General features: G+C 41.9%; 1 protein-coding gene across 1 annotated transcript in view; it reads right to left on the bottom strand.

The window, feature by feature from the left end:
* LOC124622282 (myrosinase 1-like) overlaps window positions 1-27,483 on the bottom strand; it is a 204,625-nt gene that overhangs the window by 72,409 nt on the left and 104,733 nt on the right. The window contains exons 3-4 of the mRNA XM_047147949.1: window positions 27,271-27,404; window positions 19,971-20,105 (exon numbers count right to left, since the gene is read on the bottom strand). Coding sequence (XP_047003905.1) covers window positions 19,971-20,105; window positions 27,271-27,404 — 269 coding nt within the window. The remainder of the gene's footprint in view (window positions 1-19,970; window positions 20,106-27,270; window positions 27,405-27,483) is intronic.

The following is a 27,483-nucleotide window of genomic DNA, read 5'->3' as shown; positions in this document are numbered from 1 at the left end:
CAGATGGCAACCAAGGCAGTCCCACTACGTAAAGAAAGGCCATCCCATACCATTATTTCTGGGCGTCGGGCCGTATGGTGGGCAACAGGCAGGTAAGTATCCCACTGCCGTCTCGGGCGTCATCAGAAACTTCGGTCTAGCATCTCATTGACTCAAGTAGAATTATATTCGGTGACGAGTCTCGCTTCAAACAGAGTCCCAGCGACCAGGGTGGACGTGTTTGGAGACACCCCAGACAATTGTGGGATACTAACATTGAGCTGTGCTGTGGCTCGCGTTGGTGCTGTTGGTAGGTTTCCACCCTCTGTTGGAGGCCAGACGGTATCGTTTAGATGGTATGGTTGCGGTTGTTTTTCTTCTTCAAAAAATGGTTCAAATGGCTCTGAGCACTATGGGACTTAACATCTGAGGCCATCAGTCCCCTAGAACTTAGAACTACTTAAACCTAACTAACCTAAGGACATCACACACATCCATGCCCGTGACAGGATTCGAACCTGCGACCGTAGCAGTCTCGCGGTTCCGCCTAGAACCGCACGGCCACCGCGGCCGGCTTTTCCTTCTTCTCATGTTGACTGGCGCCACTCGGTTTCACAAGCGTTGCCTGTCCGCTTGTGGCAGCAGCGGCGGTTATCGATATGTATTAACTGTTGCCCTATCTTTGGGGCGACGACATTATTTTTCTTGGTCTTGTGAGTGGACCAGTTCAGTTGGGGGACTCAGTGAGAGAACCAAGCCGGGACCGCCGGCGGCGCGCGTGGACTGCCAGATGGAAGGGCTGTGGTGACGAGGGTGCACAACCTCGTCGTAACCCAGATCCAGCAAGCTTTAAGATGAGTGCATTTCCGCTCTAAACACAGTATTCTGGGGACGTAGTGCAGAGCACCGGTTCTGGCTTTGATGTATTGTTCCATCGTTGCATTTGGTTTATCGCACGTCACGTAGCTTCAGCAAGATTATCATTAGTTATTCGTTAGACTGGCGCTAGTCTGAGTTACCACCTTGTGAAGTGAATGCAACTCTAGGCTTCCTATCTCATCGCTCGCGAAAGTGCTTGTTGCCGGACCTTCTCAGAGATCGATTCCTGGAGCACCGTCTGGATCAGTTGTGTTTTTTATTACCTTTTGCTGTTTTACAGTAGGTTTCAAAAAATTTTAATACTATTGCCGTTCCTGGCGAATAGGGCCTTCAGCCGTGATTGTGGTCATTTGCCTTAATATTCTAATATGGTATCTGTATTTTAGAAGTAAGCCTTAAAACCTTATTTACTGCCATTTCTGGCGTCTGATGCCGTCTGCTGTTTGTTGCGACTTGCTTTTAATATTTCAATACCTGTAATTTGTAAGTTGAAGCGGATTTTAAACAATTCTTAATTTATTGCCATTCCTGGCGTGTAGGGCCTTCTGCCCAGATCACAGTGGCTTGCTTTTAAAACATTATCTGTTGTATCTCTATTTAATGGTGATTTGCTAAATTGTAACTCGCTGAAAACACTATTATTTACACTGTTGCTTATTCCTTCATTAATAACGTGTGGTATTTTTTTTATTTATTGTTGACTCTGGAATTACTGGTTTAAAATAAAATGTGTGTAGCTGTAAAAGGCAACCAACAGTAACTGATTACGGCCCCGTCCACAGTCGTAACCGAATACTGTCTTCCCTTGACAACCAGGTCACAAACGTGACTGTCACCCACCTTACAGCCCGTCATACAGGAACGATGATCTGGGGTGTCATTTCATTTCGTAGCAGGACCTCTTTGGTTGTCACCCGCGGCAACCTCATAGCACAGCGATATTCGTCGACGATATTCTACGCCCTGTTTTCTTGTCCTTCATGCCAAGCCGTCATGGGCTTATATTTCAGCAAGATGAAGCCCGCCCGCACTTCGTGTGGGTCTCTACTGCTTTTTAGAGTTGTGGCGATTCGTGAATGAGTCGTTCATTTGAACGACTCTAAATAAAGAATCGTAAGAATCGAATCGTGATACGGACGAATCGTCGTTCAAAAGAATCGTAAGAACGACTGCGTGTTTCCGAGTCGTGACAATCCAAGTTCCAACGATTCATCGATTCTTAGTACGCTAAGCTTCGAAGGCAACTTCCCGAATCATGCCGAGTCGTGTCGGATGATTACGACCGCCAGATGGCAGTCAAGTGGAGGATGCATGTGAACAAAGGAAGCTCGGAACGAACAAACGAAGTTCGTGGGCCGTAATATTACTCGACGTGAAAACCAAGCTGACACTTGGCGGTGGCTGACGGGAACGGGCGTAAAGGCATTTCCCATTTACTATCCCCATATAGTGCACATACGCGGATTCGTATCATGCTACGTTTTTCTGTGCTCTTTCCAATTCCACAGCACCTTATATTTCACAATAAAGCAACTGTCAGCCCTCACACACTGCAAAATTAGCTTAACTTTTGTTTCGTCGAAATACAAAGCATAGGTATTTTGCTTTTAATTTGTCTGAGAACTTGCTTCTGCCACTACTATTTACGTGAGAAGACGACATACTTCTAAAGTGTAGGATACAATCGTATACAGCGACATTACTTCACTGCTAATTTGCTAATTCTGTTAGTTCCACAAGTCCCACCACTAAATGGCTGTCGCACTACACCAATATTACAGAGCCTATATAGAGAGAATATAGGCTCTCTAACCAATACCTTTCTTGGCAGATCGCCGTGTAAAACCGTCTTTAAACAAAAGCTTTTTAATTAATAATTTCCAGTTCGAGTTTCCAAATGTTATCCTGTTCACATTCATATTAAATTTTAGTGAAGTAATGTCGACGTATACGATTGAATCCTATTGTTTAGAAGTATGTCGTCTTCTCACGTAAACAGTAGTGACAGCGGCAAGTTCTCAGACAAATTAAAAGCCAAATACCTATGCTTTGTATTTAGAAGAAATGAAAGTTAAGCTAAATTTCCTGTGTGAGAGGGCTGTCAGCTGCGTTATGAGTTACAAGGGTGATGTGGACTTGAAAAGACATCTTAGCACAGGAAAACTTAGAATGATATGAGCCAAACCACGTCTGCCTCACTGCTAGATTTTGTTATTATAAAACAGACGTCTGCAGTTAGGCGCGTTCAAGCCACACAACCAAACTGGCATACCACGTAATTTTGCACCACCTTCCGCACAAATCGACTCCTCTCTCCTGGCATACTGAAATAAAACAATAGATGCAATCAAATCAAACGTGATCTTTCAACAATTAAGGCATTACACGTATAAATCGAGAATCACACTTGTAACGTCATATGCACGTTTACTCATAAATAAACTATTTCTGGCATATCTTATCAGTTCGATTCTAACCCCTTTGACAATTTTAGACCTGTCCTGCCATCTGTGAGTAAGATGTACAACTTTTTGCATTCCGTAAGAATCGTGCCATCGCAGACTAGAATGAATCGTGAAAGAATCGCGAACGAATCGTAGGAATCGATTCGCAGTGTGAGAGTGAATAGTAGGAATCGAATCAGGAAAAAGAATCGTGTTGCCCAACTCTACTGCTTGTATTCGCGCTTGCCAAGGTCGCCAGATCTCTCTCCAATTGAGAACGTTTGGAGCACTATGGGAAGCGCCCTACAGGCATCTCGGGCCTTTGACATTCTAACGCGCCACTCTGACAAAACCTGGCACGATGTCCCTGGGGAGGACATCCAACAACTGTATAAATCAGTGCGAAGCCTAATAACTGCTTGCATAAGGGCCAGAGGTGGACCAACGCGTTGTTGACTTGCTCAATTTGTGAAGCTCTCTCTTTCTTGAATAAACCATCCAAATTTCCCGAAATTGTAATCATTTGTTTGGCTATAAATGTACATAACATCTACCGATTTCCGTCCCATTCGGGTAATTCCTTCGTGATTCGTCATTCTTTAATGTATTTAATAATCATGTAATCTGCAATTGTAACGTATACTGAAGTATAGTACCACTAATACTGATGATTGAAAAGTATATAACAGAAAATGAGAGACAGAGACAGTTCAGTTCAGTTCCCATAAATATGAGATGCAAACAATACAGACTCATGAAACTTCCTGGCAGATTACAATCCGGGACTTCTACCTTTCGCAGACAAGTAATCTACCAACTGAGCTACGCAAGCACGACTCATGACCCATACTCACAGCTTTACTTCCGGCAGTACCTCATCTCCTAACTTCCAAATTTCACAGAAGTGCTCCTGCGAAACTTGCAGGGCTAGCACTGCTGGAAGAAAGGATATTGAAAAGACACGGCTTAGCCACAGCCTGGAAGCGTTCTGGAAACTTAGATTCATGTTCTGATAACATGTAGAACGTCTGTAGAATAAAAGGTTGAGTTTACGCTTATGCAGCTTGGAAACATGAAAGATGGTCACATGTTGTTTTTGTGGTCTTCAGTCGGAAGACTGGTTTAATGCAAGTTCTCCATCCTACTCAAGCTGCTCTATTCTGAGTAAGCCTCTTCATCTTCAAATAACTGCTTAGACCTACATCCTTTTGAAACTGTTTATTGCATTCATCTCTTGGTCCCCCTCCATAACTCTTACCCCCACACTTTCTTCCAGCACTAAACTGATGATCACTTGCTATCACGGAACGTATCCTATAAACCGTTCCCTTCTTTTAGTCAAGTTGTGTCACAAATTTCTTTTCCCTCCAATTCTGTTGAGCGCCGCCTCATTAGTTACATAATCTAACCATCTAATCTTCAGGATTCTAGTGTCCAATCGCGTTTCAAAAGCTTCTGTTCACTTATTGTTTGAAATTTTTATTGTCCACGTTTCACTTCCATACAAGCCTACACTACAAACAAATAGCTTCGGAAATGACTTTCTAACACTTAAATCTACTCAATGTTAGCAAATTTGTCTCCTTCATAAACGCTTTTCTTGCCATTGCTACTTCACATTTTATATCCTCTCTACTTCCTTCATCATCAGTTATTTTACAGCCCAAATAGCAAAACTCATCTACCACTTTTGGTGTATCGTTTCCTGATATAATACCTTCAGCATCGCCTGATTTATTTATATATTCTCCATTATCCTTGTTTTGTCCTTGTTAATGTCCATCCTATAGCCTCCTTTCAAGACACTGTTCATCCCATTCAGCGGTTTTCCACGCCCTTTGCTACATCTGACAGAATTACGACGTCATCCGCAAAACTCAAAGTTTTTATTTTCTCTCCTGATCTTTAATTCATTCTCCAAACTTGTCTTTGGTTTCCTTAACTGCTTCGTCAGATGGTCACCTAACAACGTGAACAAGGTCGAGGAATGGGATCGTCAGCAGATTTTTTGAAGTAACTATTTCAGTTACGTGATTTAGGGAAAGCTCGAAAAGCTAAAATCAGAATAGTTGGACGCGTGTTTGGAGCAGACGCATGGCGATTGCGAGTCCGTTGTCTCGACCACAGATCCACCTGCCTCTGTGCAAGCGACACAAACAGTTTTGCTGCGTGCGCTGCCGTCGGCTTTCATCTGGTGAAGCAACAGGACAGGACAAACTTCGGCTTTCAGCCGACGCCACGCGGAATAATCGGCTTTCAGTTGTCGTCATGCGGAATAATCCCATAATTTCATTTCTGGTATAACGCAGGCCATCCAACAGCACACTCATTTTCGATTTCGCCCTCACAATGGGACACAGGAGTGGCCTAAAATCCCGCGTCAAATCTGCGGGAACTCCATCGCGCAGTCGCCACGTGTGCCGGTGTATACCGCGAGACGCATGGCTCTGTATTACCAGCTAATGGAGTTCCGTCGAAATATCAATCAGTGCAGAGCTTCGACGATACAAAGCAGAACGCGATAAAGCTACCAGCAGTGGCGCTAACACACGCATGCCATGCTAATTACTCTTGATGGGCAATGACTCGAAGCTCGAAGACCAGCCTGTTACGTGGTGTTTGCAGACTCACGAGGCACTCTTGATGTCACCGATCATCATCTCTATCACCTCCGCTTCCCGTCCAGTTCATAATTTTTGGTTATCCTAGGGAGGGGCGTAATACTCCGGAATGAACTGCTTGTGTAGTCGGTAGTTCCAATAACGACATTACCGACTTATGAAAGGACTTTCGTTCGTGAATCAGATAGTTACATAATGTCAGCAGGGGCGGACTGATATGAAAATTACCGCAAAATCACTCTGGTACCACAGTCATCAAAAAACTAAAAGCACCTTATCGAAATCGGTAACAGAAAACTTGAAAGTGGTTTAGAACAGAGATAGTTTGATTTTAGGAGAAGTAGGGGGCTATTACATTAAAAAAAGAAGATTAGCGATTTAGCAAAACAGTACGAACCATACACAGCACTCAAAGATTTGGGGAAGGCTTTTGAGCACGTGAAATGGTTCAAATGGCTCTGAGCACTATGGGACTTAACATCTGTGGTCATCAGTCCCCTAGAAATTAGAACTACTTAAACCTAACTAACCTAAGGACATCACACACATCCATGCCCGAGGCAGGATTCGAACCTGCGACCGTTGCGGTCACGCGGTTCCAGACTGAAGCGCTTACAACCGCACGGCCACACCGCCCGGCGAACGTGGAATATAATAATATGTTTTACATACTTAAGTTGTATGGTTCCAAAAACAGCGAGGAGGATAACCCATTCTCTTTTTACGAGAAGTAGATCGCGAAATACAGCAAGACGGGATAGCTGCCCCACTCCTTGAACAATTTATCTCCTTTTCTGCTTTCTAATCTACACGTAACGCAAGGCCTTCATCCCGTTCCTTCACGGGGTCGTATGTTAATTTTTGTATCTAGCAGTGCTAATGGCAAAGAGTGGCCCGATGCACTTCCTGTACCGGCCATCGCAGTTGCTGCATTCTCCAAATGTTGAACGGACTGCCAACCGAATGATTGAAACCATGTACTCTTCAAAATTCGGACCCGCTGACAACTGTTTTAGGATTAACACACCTTATATGAAAGGCCAAATTCCATTAAAAAATACATTTCTAGGTTTCCATACCTCAATCAGTAAAAACGGAGCCTTCATAGGTTCACTTTGTTGTCTGTTGTCTGTCTGTCTGTCTGTCCGGCTGTTAAAGCCCTTTCTCTGGTATCAGTAGATGTATAAAGTTCAAATTTATGTCACATACTAGGTGGCAGAAAGTCATTTCTGAAAGTATTTGTAGCCGGCCAGAGTGGCCGAGCGGTTCTAGGCGCTACAGTCTGGAACCGCGCGACCGCTACGGTCGCAGGTTCGAATCCTGCCTCGGGCATGGATGTGTGTGATGTCCTTAGGTTAGTTAGGTTTAAGTAGTTCTAAGTTCTAGGGGACTGATGACCTTAGAAGTTAAGTCCCATAGTGCTCAGAGCCAAAGCATTTGTATGGAGTGCAGCCATGTATGGAAGTGAAACATAAACGATAACTAGTTTAGACAAGAAGAGAACAGAAGTTTTCGAGATGTAGTGCTACAGAAGAATGCTGAAGATTAGATGAGTAGATCACGTAACTAATGAGGAGGTATTGAATAGAATTGAGGAGAAGAGGAATTTGTGGCACAACTCGACTAGAAGAAGGGATCGGTTGGTAGCACATATTCTGAGGCATCAAGGGATCACCAATTTAGTACTGGATGGCAGCTTGGAGGGTACAAACCATAGAGGGAGACCAAGAGATGAATACACTAAGCGGATTCAGAAGGACGTAGGTTGCAGTAGTTACTTGGAGAAGTAGAAGCTTGCGCAGGCTAGGGTAGCATTAGATTAGATTAGATTAGATTTACTTTCATGCCAATTGATCCGTAGTGAGGAGGTCCTCCAGGATGTGGAACATGTCAGAAAAACAACAATACACGACAAATATTTACAACTAAAACAAGTAAGCTACTGTACCATTCCACAGGTCCCAAGTGGAATGATCGTCATTTTTTAATGAACACTAAGAGTCATTTTACAAATACTAATGCACTTAATTTAAAATAAAAATGGAGGGCTGCATCAAACCAATCCCTGGACTGAAGACCACACCAACAACTAAGGTCTGCGGTCCCTTGGTTGTGTAAAAAGTCGAAACTTCTACGTCAATGCAGTCAGTAGATGCGGCCATTTATGTCACCTATTTTGATATTCACAAACTCACTCATCAAAACCTACAGGGTACTTTTCGTTGACCTAGCATCATGAAATTTGGTAAGAATCAAGGTTTGACGGTAGAACTAAAGGGAAAAAAAATCCGAAACTTGTTAATTTGTAATTATAACACACGAAAAAATATTTTTGTCATCTTTTGTCCGAGTGTCTGTCAGTCTGTTAAGACTCCCTGTTTTCTCTGGAACGGTTGTTCGTATCAAGTTGAAATTTATGTCACCGGAGGTATATTGTACCCTGGCAGTGCAGAAACGATAAACTTCTAAGTTAATGCAACCAAAATATATGGTCGTCACACATTTTGATATTCGCAAACTCTCTCAAAACAACCTATAGTGTACATCTCGTAGATCTAGAATCATGAAAATTGGTGAGGAGCAAGGTTTCACAGTACAAGTAAATGAAAAAAAAAACAGAAAATATTCAATTTGTAATTATATCACATGAAAATCATTTCTTTCGTCATTTTTTTCAGACTTCAAACTTAAAATCTGCTGGAAAGTCTTCGAATCCCTGATAATAGGCATAAATCGTCGAGATCCTCTGTTCCCAGAATGGATTAACTGTCTGTATGCATAATTAAGTTTGTACAGAACCTTCAGAGCGCGTATCCTAGTCGTACGTGGCCAATTTCTTCTTTTTCCTAAGGTTTGACACTTCAAAAATTATTCCTGTTCGGAATTATTGGTACCATAATATTTGACCCTTAAAATATAATTATTTCAGAATTACAATGCTGCAGTTTTGTTGTTCCAGTTTTCCTGTTTACGAAATATATACGTGTACTCAAATAACGTGTTACTCAATGAAATGTTCCAATTAAAAAGTGCAGCTCTCCAGAAAGTTGCTGGCGAGCTTTGAAATTTCCAGTGCACGTCAACACTTCAAAAATGGTTCAGATGGCTCTGAGCACTATGGGACTTAACATCTGTGGTCATCAGTCCCCTAGAACTTAGAACTACTTAAACCTAACTAACCTAAGGATATCACACACATCCATGCCCAAGGCAGGATTCGAACCTGCGACCGTAGCAGTCGCGCGGTTCCGGACTGAGCGCCTAGAACCGCTAGACCACCGCGGCCGGCGTCAACACTTCCCTCTCACGTAATATTACCTACCATTTTTGACATTTTTTTTAATTATACGGTTATAGCTGAACCGAATTACTTCATCGTCTGATATATATTAGCAATTTTTTTCTGTTTCGCAGTCCGGAACCGCGGGACTGCTACGGTCGCAGGTTCGAATCCTGTCTCGGGCATGGATGTGTGTGATGTCCTTAGGTCAGTTATGTTTAATTAGTTCTAAGTTCTAGGCGACTGATGACCTCAGAAGTTAAGTCGCATAGTGCTCAGAGCCATTTGAACCAGCCATTCTTTTCTGTTTTTCATATTATTGACGAAGATGTAATTACTGAGAGTTTCACCATTTTGCAGCTCCTGTACTACGCACATCTCTACATAACAGTAACGCGCAACGGAATAACAGTCTGCAGCGATTGTTCAACGTGTAAGCGCTGTCAGTAGTTATTCATGAAGTATAGTCATTATTTTAGTCATTCTGTTTGTCATTTTTCGTTAACCAGTCGTCGTCCGGCATTAAAAGAGGAAAGTAATCGCGTTAATTACCTGTTTTGTCACTTATGAGTCATTTCTGTTTATCGTTAATCATTCAGTCATTACAGGAAGAGTGAAGGTCGAAAACCAGCTAGAAACGTGAAATTTGTCTGATATTTCCGGACAAAAAAGAACGAGTTAAGCTTGGCAGTTGATATGGTGCACCGCGCCTTCTGCGCCAACCTATTAAACAGAGTAACATTTGCACCCTACGCCCTCCATTCTTTGTTAAATGTGTTGCAGTCTCTGTTATTCCCTTTAGTTTTTGTACTCGACGGCTCCATGCAATACAATGGAAGTCTTGATGTCTTGACACACGTCCGGTACCCCCTTCTAGTTTCCTTATCGATTCCTTGCCGAAACTCCTCAATTCTTACCTCATCAGTCAACTTAAAACATCCTCCTGTAAAACCGAATCTCTAACGCCTCCATTCCCTTATTCTCTCGTTTCCTTACAGTCGATTATTCAGGCTTGCTTACGAATCTGTGCTCGTAACGTACATTATCAAAAATTCCTATGTTCAATAATAGTAGATTTATCTTGGCCAGGAATGCTCTCTTTGCCTTTGCTAGTCTGCTTCTTAAACCCGCCTTGCTTTGTCCGTCGTGTGTAATTTTGCTTCCAGGGTAGTAGAATTCCTTAACTACTTCTACTAAGTGGTCTCCAATTTTGATGTTGAATATATCGCTAATTTTATTTCTGCTATTCCTCATTACTTGCGTTTTTCTTTGGTTTAGTCTCAATTCATACTCCGTACTGTTTAGATTGTTTATGTCATTCAACGTGTCACATTCACTCAGCATAGCAATGCCATCAACAAGTCTTACCATTGATATACTTTCATCCCGTATTTTAATCTCATACTGACACGAAAAATCGTTTGTTTGCCACTTCTACTAATGATTTTAGAAATTTCAAAACATTTTTATCCACCCCTTCTGCCTTATTTTATCTCAAGTTATCCTCAGCTCTGTCATGTTCTAATAATGGGTCTCTTACGTCTTCCCAATCGACATTTCTTCTTCTATAGTGTAAGCTGACAGTTCTTACCTCTCGTAGAGGCCGTCAGTATACTTTTCCATCCATCTAGTCTCTGATCTGTGCTTAGCAATGGAAGCCTTTTGTACTGACGCCTTTGCTTCTAATTTCACGGAAAGATATTTTGTGTTTTCTATAAGCTGAAAATGTCTTCTCGACGTACATTTCCTTTCAGTTTTCTTCACTTCCTGTGCAACCTTTTCGCTTTAACTTCCTCGCACTTACCATCGATTTCATTCCTCACATACTGCTGTATTCCTTTCACTTTCTGAACATATTTGTACTTCCTTGTTTCAACGATCAGGTGACTTATTCCTTCTATTACCATAATTCCTTCGCAATTAGTTTTCTTGTGCCTATATTTGGCTGTACAGTTTCTGTTTTTCATTTTTTTCAGGGATGCTCCTGCTTCTCCCATTGACCTGTCTACTATAGTATTGGTTACAATAGTATCTATGGCCTCAGAAGACTCCAGATTGGACGATTTCCGCATAGTACTGTCTCTTACATTACTATTAAAGATGCAGTTTGTACTCTCCAATCAATTTCCGGTCTGTTGCCTCATGAGATAATCTGCATGAAACAGACGAAGCAAATATTTCCATCGTTACAGTCCTAGATACAGACTTAAAATCTGTGTACGGACCTACCGCGCATAACTGCAGTGTTTCTAGGTCTATCGAGATTAATTTCATGTGTACAGATGACTCGATATAGATGTCTCACAGTTTCGGGAATTCTGATCTAAGTTTTTCCTAGGCACCAGTAAAGTCGCCTGCCACAACTGGCATAAGAAACTTGTAATGTGTGTTTCCGTATGTAAAAACACTGCGAAAACGTTGGAGTTGAAGTCTGCTTACGGTGACCATCCCGTCAGCCGTGATAGAAGATAGTGTCGAGAAGGACAGAGGAGAGTACGTTAGATAACGCAGTACGCCTTACCACGAAAAACACCGACGTAATAAATTATCAGAAAAATTTCAGTCTCTTGAAATGTCATCCGAAAATTTTTTATTTACCATTTGAGAACTAACAAGGGAACATCCCCATCGCACCCCCCTCAGATTTAGTTATAAGTTGGCACAGTGGATAGGCCTTGAAAAACTGAACACAGATCAATCGAGAAAACAGGAAGAAGTTGTGTGGAACTATGAAAAAATAAGCAAAATATACAAACTGGGTCGTCCATGCGTAAGATAGGCAATATTAAGGGCAATGTGAGGCGAGGAGCGCCGTGGTCCAGTGGTTAGCGTGAACAGCTGCGGAACGAGAGGTCCTTGGTTCAAATCTGCCCTCGACTGAAAATCTTGCTTTCTTTATTCTCGCAAAGTTTTGTCCGTTCGTTCATTGACGTCTCTGTTCACTGTAATAAGTTTAGTGTCTGTGTTTTGCGACCGCACCGCAAAACCGTGTGATTAGTTGACGAAAGGACGTGCCTCTCCAATGGGAACCGAAAACATTTGATAGGTCAACCGATTCCTCCACAGGAAAACACGTCTAATATATTCTATACGACACTGGTGACAGCATGTGCGTCACATGACAGGAATATGTTGTCGACCCACCTAACTAGTACACTTGGCGAATGGGTGAAAAGATTCTTCTACCTTGCCCGATTTAGGTTTTCTTGTGGATGTAATAATCACTCCAAAAAAAGTGATGAAAACATAAGAGTTTTTCACATAAACTGAAAATAAAAAGTTAAAATTTTCGGTCGAGGGAAGATTTGAACTTAAGACCTCTCGTTCTGCAGCTGTTCACATTAACCACGGGACCACGGCGCTCTTGGACCAATACTGCCCTTAATATTGCCTATATTACACATGGACGACCCAGTTTGTATATTTTGCTTATTTTTTCATAGTTCCACACAACTTCTTCCTGTTTTCTCGATCGATCTGTGTTCAGTTTTTCAAGGCCTATCCACTGTGCCAACTTATAACTAAATCTGAGGGGGGTGCGATGGGGATGTTCCCTTGTAAGAAAAAAGTTAAAACCACATAACTGACCGATATGATGTCACTGAAGAACACGGTGGAAAAAGTTGAAGAGATTCCTTGCTTTTTAGTGATAAAAACTTTATAATCTGGGCAACCACAGCCACGATAAATCACGTTGAGAAATAAAACCGCTTCAGCTGTAAAATCCTTTCATTCTTAGGCATTATCTGTTTCACACCATTTACAGCTGCATCTTCAAGTGTAAATTGGATTCAAGTCATGACATTCATAACAAATTATGGGAATTCCAAGCGCTCACAGTCAGTCCCACGGAACAGACTATGCGCAGAGACGCATAGGTCGTAAAAGTAATAAGATATGGTGGAGAACGCTCCGATAAAACCGAACGTCACTATACATAGGTGAACACCTGGTATGACACGCTATGTAGAAGACAGTCCACCGGCTAAAAACTTTTAATCGTCATAACAGCAGCGTGCCAAGGAAAATCGACTGCCCTGTATGGCTTCACTTTAGAATCAAAAACAGAAGCAGGCACCGTTGTGGCAAGTGCAACCCGGAGCATTCTGTAATCACAAGGCAGCTGTAGTGAGACTGAATACCGTAACATCCAAACAGACCAAAACTAAACGCAAACTACATCTATTTAAAAAACAGATAAAATTCGTTTGACATCTTTCTAAGAGAGAGTTTCCATTCCTTCCGCTCTTACTATGCAAGTGAAGATCAACTGTGGTTTGAATCCAAAGAAATAGTATCGACGGCAATTGAGAGATAAATACCACATACATGAATAAGAGTTGGTGCTGATCCTCTATGGTACACAAAACAGGTCATAACACTATTGCAGGAGCAACGAAAAAAGCATGCCAAATTTAAAAGAAAAGCAAATTCCCAAGATTGGCGAAGTTTTACAGAAGGCTCAAAATTCAGCGCGTCCTTCAAGTCGAGATGCTTTTAATAGTTTCCAAAACTCTCTCTCGAAATCTGGCAGAAACCCAAAGAGACTCTGGTGATATGTACAGTACACCATCGGTTAGACGCAATCAATACCTTCAATGCGCGATAGCAACTATGCTGTTAGTGATAATCGTACCACTAAAGTAGAGTTACTAAACAAGATTTTCCAAAATTCCTCCACAGAAAAAGACGAAGTAAATATTCTCGAATTCGAATCAAGAACAATTGCCAACATGAGTAACTTAGAAGGAGATATTCTCTGTGTAGCGAAGCAGCTTAAAACAATGAAGACAATACCACTGGTTCAGATTATATACCAGTCCGGCTCCTTTCAGGGAATTACATTAGGAATTATATTAGGAAATGAGATACTTAAAGTAGTAGATGAATTTTGCTACTTGGCTAGCAAAAAACTGATGATGGTCGAAGTAGAAAGGATATAAAATGTAGACTGGCAATGGAAAGAAAAGAGTTTCTGAAGAAGAGAAATTTGTTAACATCGAGTATAAACTTAAATGTCAGGAAGCCTTTTCTGAAATTATTTGTTTGGGTGGGAACATGGATGATAAATGGTTAGGCAAGAAGAGAATAGAAGCTTTTCAAATGTGGCACTACAGAAGAATGCTTAAGATTAGATGGGTAATCACGTAACTAATGAGCAGGTACTGAATAGAACTGGGGAGAAAAGAAATTTGTGGCACAAGCTGACTAGAAGGAGGGATTGGTTGGTAGGTCACATCCTGAGACATCAAGGGATTGCCAATTTAGAAGTGGAGGAAAGCGTGAGGGGGTAAAAATCGTGAGAAAAACCAAGAGATGAATACAGTAAGAAGATTCAGAAGGATGTAGAGTGCAGTAGCTACTCGGAGCGGAAGAGGCTTGCAGAGGATAGAGTAGCATGGACAGCTGCATCAACGCAATCTTCGGACTGTAGTTCACAACAACAACAACATCACGTCAATTTGCAGTAGGATTTGGAAACATATACTGCGCAAATATTATGATTTCCCTCGAAGAAAACGAATTACTGAAAAATAATCAACACGGGTTCAGAAAATATCGTTCTTATGAAACACAATTACCTCTTTATTTTCACTAAGTAATGAGTAAGTACAGGGGACGTCAGACTGATCCCATATTTTTAGATTTCCAGAATGGTTTTGGCACAGTTCCTGACAAGCGCCTTCCACTCAAATTGCTTGCCGATGGTGTGTCATCTCAGTTATGTGAATGGCTTCGTGATTTCCTGTTAGAAAGGTGACAGTTTGTAATAACTGACGAAAAGTCATTGAGTAAAACCGAAGTAACTTCTGGCGTTCTCCAAGGAAGTGTTGTAGGACCTCTGCTGTTCCTGATATACATGAACGACACATGAGACAATCTGCACAGCCGTCTTAGATTGTCTGGAGATGATGTAAAATTATCACATGAGCAAAACCAATTGCAAAATGATTTAGACAAGATATCTGTATGTTACGAAAAGTAGCAGTTTACTCCAAACAATAGAAAGTGTGAAGTCTCATTCGCATGAGTACTAAAAGAGATCCGCTAAATTTCGATACACAATAAATCACACAAATCTAAAGGCTGTAAATTACTTATGGATTACAATTACAAGTAACTTAAAGTGGAACTACCACAAAGATAATGTTGTGGGTGAAGCAAAGCAAGGACTGCGATTTATAGGCAGAACTTTTAGAAATTGCAACAGGTCTACTGAAGAAACAGTATACACCACGCATGTCCGCTCTCTCTGGAGTATTGCTCTGCGGTTTGGGGATCCGCATCAGATAGGACCGACGGTAGATCGAAAAAGTTCAATAAAGGACATCTGGTTTTGTATTATCGCGAAATAGGAGAAATAGTGCCACGTACATTATACGTGAACTGCGGTGGTAATCATTAAAACAAAGGCGTTTGTCGTTGCGGCAGGAACTTCTCCTGAAATTTCAGTAACCAACATTCTCCTCTTATTGTGAAAATATTCTGTCGGCGCCAACCTACATAGGGCAAAATGATCATCATTATAAAATATGAGGATAAATAGATTTAAGTGCTAGTTTCTCCTGCGCGCCATTCGAGAATGGAATTGTAGAGAAATATATTGAGGGTGGTTCGATGAACCCTCTGCCAGGCACTTAATTGTGAATCGCACAATAATCATGTAGTTGTAGATGTAGATTTCTCAAAATTTTTTGTGATATCCAAATTTAATGTGTCAATTAATTATTTATTTTGTTTTGATTGTTTTATTCTTCCACGTAAAAAGCTAACACTAAAACAGCAAAAATTATTTCTACTGATCAGCTGAGTCGATGCAGAAGTTTTGCGTGAATTACGGAAAACGTATTTCCTAAGTTCATGAACTATTTGAGAGCAGCAACATTTTCTTTAAGTGTAGTCACTGATGTTGGTGATCAAAGTATTAGAAACCTAACTTTCTTTGCATACTTTGTTTCCTTGACTTCACATTCAGTTTTTTTTTTTTTTTTTTTTTTTTTTTTTGGACTATTTCATTCACGGACACAAAGTATTTATTGCACAAAAACAGTCTGTAAGAGTAACACCTGGTGTGTATCCTGTTTAAAACAATTGTTTAAAAAATAAGCATACTAACAAGAGCCTCGCAATAATTTCATTCTCTTATGAAGCTTATTGTGAAAAGTCGACCACAGTTTGAACAGAATTGTAGCAATCATAAATACAACGTTGGGAACAAAATGGTTCAAATGGCTCTGAGCACTATGGGACTCAACTGCTGAGGTCATTAGTCCCCTAGAACTTAGAACTAGTTAAACGTAACTAACCTAAGGACATCACAAACATCCATGCCCGAGGCAGGATTCGAACCTGCGACCGTAGCGGTCTTGCGGTTCCAGGCTGCAGCGCCTTTAACCGCACGGCCACTTCGGCCGGCTAGGAACAAAAATAGATTGCTCTATACACAACTCAACCTTAAGCCTGCACAGAAAGTAGTGAAGTAAGAAATCAGAAAAATATATCTTTATCTCATTCCTGAATTAAAAGTGCCGGCAGATAGCAGAAATTATAAAAACAAACTGAGCTCACATCGGCTTGACAACTTTGTATACTCTATAGACAAATTTCAAAGTACACAGTATGTACGTGGTGGGTTAAGTTTATCAAATTTTTGCTGTATTGGGCAAGTGCTTCAGTTCGTAGCGTTTTTCTATAAGTTTAATACAAACAACAAATACGCAGAACAGAGACATTAGTTATCAATAACAAATTCTCTTTCACTATTTACAACAGTCTCCCAGCGCTGAGGCAACTTTTCATTCAGCGACTCTAAAAGTCACATGGTTTTGAGGCAAAGAACTCGTCAAGCCATGTTCAGAGAGAATTTTCATCCGGATAGCAAGTTCCTTGAAGGCTATTCGATAGAGAGCGAAAAGGATGAAAATCTTAAGGCGCAAGAGCTGGTGAATAAGGTGAGTGCAAAATGATTTCCCAACCCAACTCCTGTATAGTGTTTTCCGTCAGTCTAGCAGAATACCAGCGGGCGTTATCTTGGAAGAGCATCACATCACGCAGTCTTCAGCCGGCTGCTGTGGCCGAGCGGTTCTAGGCGCTTGAGTCCGGAACCGCACTGCTGCTACGGTCGCAGGTTCGAATCCTGCCTCGGGCATGGATGTGTGTGATGTCCTTAGGTTAGTTAGGTTTAAGTAGTTCATGTGTAGGGGACTGATGACCTCAGATGGTTAGTCCCATAGTGCTTAGAGCCGTTTGAACCATCACGCAGTCTTCCTGGTTGTTGTTCTTGGATTGCCTCTGCAAGACGTCTCAACTGTTGACAATAACCGTCAGCAGTGATAGTTACACCTCGGGGAAGCAATTCGTAGTACACTACACCGCCGCTGTTCCACCAGCTGCATCACATTATCTTTTGTGATCGCGCGCAGGTCTTTGTAGAGGAAGTGGTTGCTATGTTTGGGCTCAGCCATTCCTTTCTTTTCCTTATGTTAGCGTAAAGACACCGTTTCTCGTCACCAGTAACGATGCAGGATAGGAATTGTTGGTATTATTCACGAGCTAACTGATGACAAGCAAGCAGAGATGCACATGTGGCGCCCCGCTGATTTTTTTGTGATTTTAGCTGGGATCATCCGGTACCGTTATTTTGTACATTCCTCATTGCATGTAAACGTCGCACGATGGTGGAATGATCACAGTTCATCATATTTGCCAGTTTTCGAATACAATGACGTCGATCATTGTGGATTAATGCATAAAACGATCCCGAGCGGTCTAAGGCGCTGCAGTCATGGACTGTGCGGCTGGTCCTGGCGGAGGTTCGAGTCCTCCCACGGACATGGATGTGTGTGTTTGTCCTTAGGATAATTTAGGTTAAATAGTGTGTAAGCTTAGGGACTGAAGACCTTAGCAGTTAAGTCCCATAAGATTTCACATACATTTGAACATTTTTTGAACATAAAACGATCTTCATCAATCCCCGAAGCTCTTCCTGAATGTACAGGGACACTAATGTCGAAACGTTCCTCCTTAAGACGATAAACCATTTTCTTGCCACGCTCTATCCAGTGGCATTATCCCCATACGCGGCACAAATGTTCCTGCCTGTCTCACCTACTGTCACCCCTCTAATAAACTCAAACAGAATACTATGTCGGAAATGTTCAGATTTCTCCATTTGACACTCCATTTTCTAGCGCCCACAGTTCCGGTCACTATCTCCAAATGACAATATGTAAACTCAGACAGCAACAGTTAACTACAAATAAAAATCACAATCGATAAATAAACAAACAGCAACCGGAATACCATCATGCATAACAAAAACACTACGAACTTTTGCACCAATCTGATATACGAGGGTTGGAACATCAATAGTGGCAACTGTTTATTTACAGCTCGTGCAAAATAGATACGTGTTTCAAAGTTTTACTGACTTTCAGAGAAGTCACCAGCATGGTATATAACGCTTTGCCAGCGATGTGGAAGTCGTAGGATACTCTTAGCAGTGCCATTTGTGTTGACAGTTCGAGCGGCGCGGTCTATTGACCGACGAATTTGTAGCAGTTCTGAAGCGAATGCCGTGAAGTGTTTCCTTCAGTTTAGAAATCGAGTTGAGCTCAAGAGGGCTTAAGTCAGGGGAGTGCAGTAGGTGGTATAGCATTTAGCAGCCCCATCAGTCAAACAAATCAGTAACAGCTTGCACTGTACGTGCTTGAGCATTGCCCTGCAAAATGATGGTCAGGTCCTGCAGAAAGTGTCATCACCTCTGTCTCTAAGCCGGTCGCAGGTTGTGTTCTAAAAATGAACAGCACAGAGACAGAAGTGATGACACTTTCTGCAGGACCTGACCATCATTTTGCAGGACAATGCTCAAGCAAGTACAGTGCAAGCTGTTACCGATTTGTTTCTTCTGCGCCGCTCGAACTGTCAACACTACTGGCACTGCTAAGAGCATCCTACGACTTCCACATCGCTGGAAACGGGTTGTACACAAAGCTGGTGACCACTTTGAAGTTCAGTAAAACTTTGAAACACACATCTATTTTTTACGAGCTGAAAATAAAGTTCCAACCGCCGTATTAAGATTTTTAAAAATCCCGTTATGTAAATGACCAGCATGTCGCCATGTTTTCACAAAAAAAAATATGTGTCGTACTTGTAAACCTACTGACTTGTTGTACTTCGTATATAAAAAGTGTTGCCGCGAATGTGATTCACGGAACATGTAAGAAACTAAACTGATTAGTCTTGTTACTTGTGAAGGTTGTTGAAGAACAAAAGGATTGATCGAATAAAGACTGAAGACATCATTTACTGCGTCAACAAGGAAAAAATGTCTAATAAAGATGGCTAGAGAATTACTTGTGTGGTGTCTATTCTTTCAGACGTGTCCGAGAAAACAAACATCACACGTATAATTCACATGTATAATTGTGTAGATACGCCTCGACAGGTATACGACTATTTCACTGCGTATGCATACCATCGTTGTTCTCCTTCCGGGAATACAGTGAGGCTGCAAGCAACGGCGCTTGTGGGCGGGATCACGTCAGTGGTGAGCAGCACTTGGGAATTTGGGTCGGACAGGAAGTGTGTCGGGATGGCCGAGGCGGTCAAGTCGACCGTTAGCGAGAAGCGGAGACTCTGTGTTGGAGTCCCGGTCCGGTCACAAATTTGCAAGTGCAACTAGTGAATAATTTCAACGCCCGAAGCAGCTAAGTCATATAAATTTCCCTTTAGTTCAGCATGCGTGGACCGGCAGGTACTCACCATGGGTTTGATGCCATGTGCCAACAGCTCGTCGATAACTTTGTTGTAGTAGTCTATGCCCGCCTGGTTGACCCGGTCCACACCCCCAGCCGGCAGGATCCGCGGCCAGGATATCGAGAACCGGTACACGTCCACCTGCAAAAGATCATCTTGTGAAACAGTTAAAATGAAGGATCAACTTACAGTAGTGACTCATTTGTCTAGGTCATCATCCTGATCATCGTAGTATGTCGTCTAACCTAAATCATTTCTTTGCTGTATATAATTTGGTGACCTTCAACGGATAAACTTTTAAGCATTTATCGAAAACTGCCCTTCTTGCGTAACGTCTTCTTCCCGTTGCCTGGTAACTGCAGATTAGGCATCCAGCTGAAGGGCAGCAATGTAGTGCCTCGCAAGGGTAAAGGCTTGCGCATGAGCCAGGTAGAGGCGTTGGTTGAGCGTTCGATGCAATACTGCAACTTGCGGGCGACATTTTGGTGACGGCTCCGTGTAATGGCCGAGGGACTGGCTTCGGCACTTGGATTCGTATAGAGTGTCGGGGTGGTTGTGATGACCCTTAACGGAGCTGCTACACTGTTAGAAATGGCTGTTTGCTTCCTGCTTGGGCAATGGCGAGGCTCGGGTTGGAGTCCGATACCCAGAGCATGCTGCACTGCCTGGTGGAAAGGGCACTTGGGGCGGTTTCAACTTGATTCAGGAACATTGAGGATACTGCGGTGAGGTCCACTTTACGGCCATCAAGTGTCAGTGGCGGCGGAGGGATTCTGGAAAATCCCTGTGTTCCACCGACATGTTCTGCCATCTTTGTTATCAAGGCACTTGCACTGTAACATTGTGTGGTCTCGACCCGTGTGGGAGTCCTGTTTATGCTCTGTTCTTGTAATAAGCAAATGTGTTATTTCTTACTAGAATTTTGTAAAGTTCTACCTCACATTTCGCGGAGGGCTGTCTTGTCAGTATACGTGCAGTAGGCTGGCGAGTGATCATTGTATGTAATCTATCTTCTTTGTGTTTATATCCTATATAAAAATGCGTGAGGCCGGTTGCACTGACTGGAGGACTGTTCACTTTTATTATTATTTGGCTTTCAACTAGTTCTGTGCCACTTTGGCGTTAACTGTTATTTACATTCTAATTCTTGTGGTATCTCGTGGTAGTGGCCGTTTGACGATTGCTGACAGCCCATTTGAGTACAATGTATCCTAAACGTTTCTGTTCAAGAGCTGCTTCCTAAGTTTTGGTAACTCATTTTAAAAGTAGTTTGCCACCAGAGGTGGATGGTTAAATACTGATTTTTTTTTTTTTTTTTTTTTTTTTTTTTTTGCTGATTTAATTTGACTGCTGTAACAGCTAGTTGCCAAATCGCATTTTTTAAAATTTTGCTTGTCTTGGGTACCTACAAAGGCGAGCTGCTAATTGTAGCTGTTTTAAAACCATATTAGTAAATTTCTGTGTTTTAATACGGATAATAACTGAAATTTTTTCATATTTTCTTTCCAGTGCCCCCATTATTCTGAGTGTTTACCAGAGTGGAAAAGTTAATAAGGCGTAAATCGTTTTTCTAAGCCGAGCGGCTGGAATGTTAAGAGAACTAAAACTTCTAGTTTGTGAGGTAACTGGAGAGTTTTGGCGCCCAGGAAATATTCTAAGTTGGGAGTTGGGGCGTGGCCACATGGGCCGCTCAGCAAGCCGGGGCCCGGCACCAAACACATGGCGCCGAACGTTAGCAGGACAAGAGGGGTAGCCCCAGCACATGGCCCACCGGCCGCGTGGCTGGGAATTCCATGCTGATGCTGTGTCGATGAAAGAGACTTGTATGCAGAAAGTGCCAAAGTGACTTTGTGAAACCATCATGGCAGACATTCACAGTTCATATAGAAATTAATAGTAGCCAGATGAATCATGATACCACAATGATACCTCAAAAAGAAACATGTACATTACTATTATTTGCACTATGATTCTGATAGTGTAGTCAAATTTTCAATATCTTTATTAGTTCAAAGTTTAGTATCTGACGGTAAATAATACAAGTAACACCCAGCAACGAATGTCCAAAATCTAAACGCTTCATCCGATTTTGTCCATCGACATGTCTTTAGAAAGCTGTTAGTGTAAACCAAAATTGGTATAAATTACAGGCATGTAACTTCAATAGTACATGAGTTATTGGAGGTCAAAGTGGCCGATTACTACCGATTGCGTCAGGCCATAAGTACTCCACAGTTACACGAAATAACGGTAGCAGCATGCATATAAATACATCTGTTCGTTTATGTCTTTGTTTATATCCGATATACACTATTCACGAAGAAATTTGGTTAAATATTTACTGTGTTTTAGGAAGCACAGAGACATTAGACTACTGGCCTACCTTTTGTTCTATTCCTTTGATAAATGTTTATTTAATTTGTTTATGTATCTAATAATGTGTGATTGAGTGTGTTTATGGTCCAGCCATAGGAATATTTATTTAATTTCAAGTTATTTAAATGTAAATCCAGTATTTCGAATGTGTTTCATTATGTTTGTGTGGGTGCATCGGCTTGAAGGCATGGCGCGAGCGCTCTAGCTAATCACAGCGCTCGTGAACGGGGGAGTAAGGCACAGGACACGAGGGAGTCTGGAACAGTATAGCGCAGGGGGCGCATGGTCGCGAGAGAGACGTGAAGTGTGGAGCGGTTTGCGCGTGGTCGCGAGGGATAGAAATACTTTGGAGTGTGGACTTGTGCGATTTCCGTGGCTTCTACAGTGAAGATGTAGTGTGCATTTAGAAGTGAATATCTCGTGAGCTATGTTGATGTTCATAGCTAATTACGTGCAGTAGGAATCTATTGTTTCCCTGTTATTCAACTTATATTTTATTTAATTGCTGGACCATCGAAACCAGTAAGTGTTTTGCAGAAATATACGGCATTCTCAAAAGTACTTCTACTATCGCGCTCATCATTTAAATTCGTTAAGATAGTACCTGCAGATTTTATTTAATTGCAATCTTTCATTTATAAACTATTACGTTGCATTACAAATTCGCAATTTCCAAGTGATAGGAACCTTCGACCATTCGATTCATGTGTATATTCATATTGTATACTGTAGACTCAGCAGTATTTGGATGGTAATGCAGCAACTACGTATCCCAGGCCCTAGACAACGAAACCAACCAAAACTTTCAATATTTCAACTTTGAGTCTGAGTGTACGTAGTTGAGGGCCACACACCACGTCATTTCATTTTCTATTTTGAAAGCCCGCAAGTTGCTTTTGATGTTTTATTGTTAAATAAACTAACTGAAATTGTATCAGTTTATTTGATCTAGCACCTTACCATAGACCAACTTAGGTTCCGACCGTTTCAAAACTCATCAATTTGGGCTGTAGTTCTGTTATTCTCTCCAGATGAGGTAACTTGCATCTGTATGGTTGCCAGTGACTAATCTGAACGCCCGTCTCTAGCTGGCATTTCTCCTCAGCCATCATACCCGGAGTCGCTGTTCGATTGAAGGTTTCAACTTTCCAGCAGCCACTAACATTTTCGTCTTAGTATAGGTCAGTAACGCAATCGTACGTCTTCGCTCTTGTGCACGTTTTCTTATTGTCACTCACATGTCTGGCCACTGAGGAGCAATATTTAGTGGTTGACACTTATGAATTTCTTAATATTGTTATGCCTCTGTCGAAAATAAAGAAAAATCATAATATGATATCTAAATAGGCCTATAGTACGTACATAAAAGCCTTTACCGATTCCCAAAATAACGCTGAACTTTACTGCCCTTCACTTCAGAGCTCTGCAAAATTAGAATCTGAGCACACTACATGTAATTTCCTGTATACTTCATCTGAGCATATTCTATTTTCTTGTTTACCCTAACGGTTTTTATTGAATTTTCTCATATTAAAAAGACCGATGGAGCGATCTGTTTTACTTGTTAAAAACATACAACAGCCTAGATAACATAAATATCTCTTTATTTAAAACAACCGATTTCGACAGACTTCGCTGTCATCTTGAGGCCTCAAAAAATCTTTTTGTTGTGAAACGTGTTCATTTTACGTTGGACCTCACATGGCAACTTGTGAGGTCCAACGTAAAATGAACACTTTTCACAAAAAAATATTTTTTAATACCTGAAGACAACAGCAAAGCCTCTCGAAATCGATTGCCTTAAATAAAGAAATATTTATGCGATCTAGGGTGTTGACTGTTTTTAGGCCAATGGTTTTGTGATACTCAGCAGAATCAATTCGCCATGTCTCATGTGAACTGCTAACTGGTCAGCTTTCTGATTGACAGTGAACGAACATTATAGACTACACACCACTTTCTTCTTTCTTAGTCTGACTATAATAAAAATTTAATAGTAATTCTATTCACGAACGCTAATACTCAGAAGTCCATGCCTCTTGTACTCTGAGCTTCGTGGCGTCGCACGAATTCTCACTCGTACCCGCAGCTGGGATACGCGCGCTGTTTTAGGCTGCATCCTCAGTGAGCGACGGAAGTAACCCACAGTATACAGCAGCTTTAGGCGACAAATCACTGCCACAGTACAGCTACGCTCGGAATTGTCCTAGGTTGGCGACGTCCTTGCCGTTGCTTGACGTCCGCTATAACCGGTGGCATGAGAGTTAAAACGTGTTAGAATCTTATCGCTACGGCATGCACTACAGTGATAACGACAGCTATGGGTCTTCTCAGCGAAGTGCTGGAATGGACGCACAGCCTGCTACGAAATACTTACAGTATTTAAGCGAATTCTACTTGGTGAAAAGATTTGATTCTTTCGTATCTTGTAGCCTGATACCTTCGCTCGATTAAGTGCTGAACCTTTTTCGTTATTCGTCCTAGCTAATGTGCTGCACGGAACTAAGTAAATGACTGCACTAAATTTTTAAAAGTTTGTAGAGGTAATGGTTCAAATGGCTCTAAGCACTATGGGACTTAACATCTGAGGTCATCAGTCCTCTGGACTTAGAACTACTTAAACCTAACTAACCTAAGGACATCACACACACCTATGCCCAAGGCAGGATTCGAACCTGCAACCGCAGCAGCAGCGCAGTTTCGGACTGAAGCGCCTAGAACCGCTCGGCTACAGCAGCCGGCTTGTAGAGGTACAATCTCCTTGTGTAGGTTTTGCGCATAGTTAATTTTAGGTCATATATTTCAGCGTAAGAAATTTAGCCAACTTGTGTACAGCCCACAATACAAATTTCGCTACGGATCCCTCTGCTAATCAACTAGGAAGCGTTTCTCGAAGAACCATAATCTCACCTTTTCTATACTTTCGAGAACTGCATTATTAAGGATTACCAGCTTAAATTTGATCCACAACACAGGGTTAAAGATGTCGCAACTCCAATATGAGTAACAATCTATAAAACTCTCTTACTGGTTCCTTTGAACTTCTGCTGATAATCTCCACAAATACAAAAATAGGATACAGTTCAAAACTCAGTTAAAACTCACACCAAAACATGGAAAGAAATTAAGTTTATCGGGTTCAGCTGTATCACACACAAGTATCTCTCATAAAATATTTATTTATTTATTTGTTTATTTGTGCATTTATTTCACCTTGCAAAGTTATGGTTTTCCGTTGCATACCTAAATCGATTTAGGGAAATTTGGGAGCGGCTCCTTTTAAAAATATGCAACTGATTTATGCAGTATCCAAATGGAAACCGCTGCACTGACTGCCTAAGGCCTCATATAGACATATTTGCACTGATTCACAGTTAATGGAGCTCCAAAAGTTTGAAGTACGCTCCTCAATTTTGGTTTCATTGTATTTTATCGAATGACCAGCCGACATACACTATCTGATCAAAAGTATCTGGACACCTATTAGTGCACATCAATACGAGCTGTGTCCACCCTTCGCCTTTGTAAAGGCTAAAGCTATGCTGGGGACGCTTTCAGTGAGGTGTTGAGTGTCTGTGGAGGAATGACAGCCCATTCTTCCTGAAAAGCCGAAACCAGACAAGGTAGTGATGTTGGACGCTGGCATCTGGAGCACAGTCGACGTTCTGATTCATCCCAAAGGTGTTCCATTGGATCCTGATCGGGACTCTGGGCAGGGCAGACCATTTCAGGAATGTTATTGTTCAGAAACTATTGCCTTTGCAGATGTTGCTTTACAACAGTCTCCACGGTTTTGGTGATAACTATCAATCATCATCTCCAAACTGTTCCTCCACTGTACACTTTACACAGTGCTGCAAAATGTGTTCATATCCGACCGCATTTACTGTTTTCTTAAGCGCAGTGTGGGAACCACGCCCTAAACATGAAAATCACTCCCATACCATAACATCATGTCCTCCGAGCGTCACTGTTGGCATTACATATGATGGCAGGTAACATTCTTCTGGCATTGGCCAAACCCAAACCCTTCAATCGGATTGCCAAAGGGAACAGCGTGAATCGTCAGTCCAAATCATTCGTTTCCACTCATGCACTGATCAGTGGCACCGCTCTTTACACCACCTCAAGCGTCGCTTAACATTGACTACAAAAACGTGTAGTTTATGAGGACATCTGTTCGATCATCATACCCCATTAAGTCAATGCGGTACCTGGACTGCTGGTGGCACTTCGGAACTGGTCCCTGTCCGTCAGTAAATGAGGTCCGCCTGGTGTTGGTTTCACTGTGGTTGTTCCATTGCATTTCCATTTCACAGTCACATCACCAACAGTCCACTTGTGCAGATATAGAAGAGTTGAAATGTGCCCGGTGGATTTCTTATTCAGCTAAAATCTGACGCCTAATCCGCGTTGAGATCACTGAGTACTCCTGATCGATCTCTCTATTTACTTCACAATAATCCTCGCCTCCTTTTATACTGGCGGGTTCGCCTTTAGTGACATCTACTGATCATATCCGCATTACATTGGAGTGTCCGGACACTTTTGATCCGATAGTGTACGTAGTGGCCGCTGGTGTTGTGTATTCCCAAACAGCGCGCATCGCTTGCCCTACATAATATTTTCTGTACTCGTACCGAATTATATAAGCTACCCTGTGCAGGCAGCTCTGTCGTCTTTGAGCGATGCCATACGGGAGTTCAGTGCATTATCGCCACTCTACACCTGAAGCTGGCCGGAAGATTGGGCCGGAATATCGTCGCAAAAAGCTACAGATCTCCGGCAGCTAGCCCGAAATTTCACGGAACGGCCTGTTAGGGATAGATCCATTTCTCGTGAATGCTACAAAAGAAATGTCGTTGTTTTGGATAATGAGAGGTGATACGTCCATGTGGTCACGGCTAGGTTTGCACTGCACAATACTCACATTAAGCTCCTTTAGAAGCTGGACATCCTCCCGAAACTTGTGGTAAGAGTCGGCTGCTACATCACCAGTGCCACCATCATCGGTGATTTTGCCACCGGAATGCAGCAGGTGGTCCCAGATGCTCTCGCCCTTGCCTAAAAGACAAATAAGAAAGGTCCTTTAACAGAATGAAATGAACGTTACATGCGAATCATAATTGTAGAATTATCCTAA

This window comes from Schistocerca americana, chromosome 7 (assembly GCF_021461395.2).
Source record: "Schistocerca americana isolate TAMUIC-IGC-003095 chromosome 7, iqSchAmer2.1, whole genome shotgun sequence".
Lineage (NCBI taxonomy): Eukaryota > Metazoa > Arthropoda > Insecta > Orthoptera > Acrididae > Schistocerca > Schistocerca americana.
The sequence above is the reverse complement of the archived record's forward strand: the minus strand, read 5'-3'. Positions and strand labels throughout refer to the sequence as shown.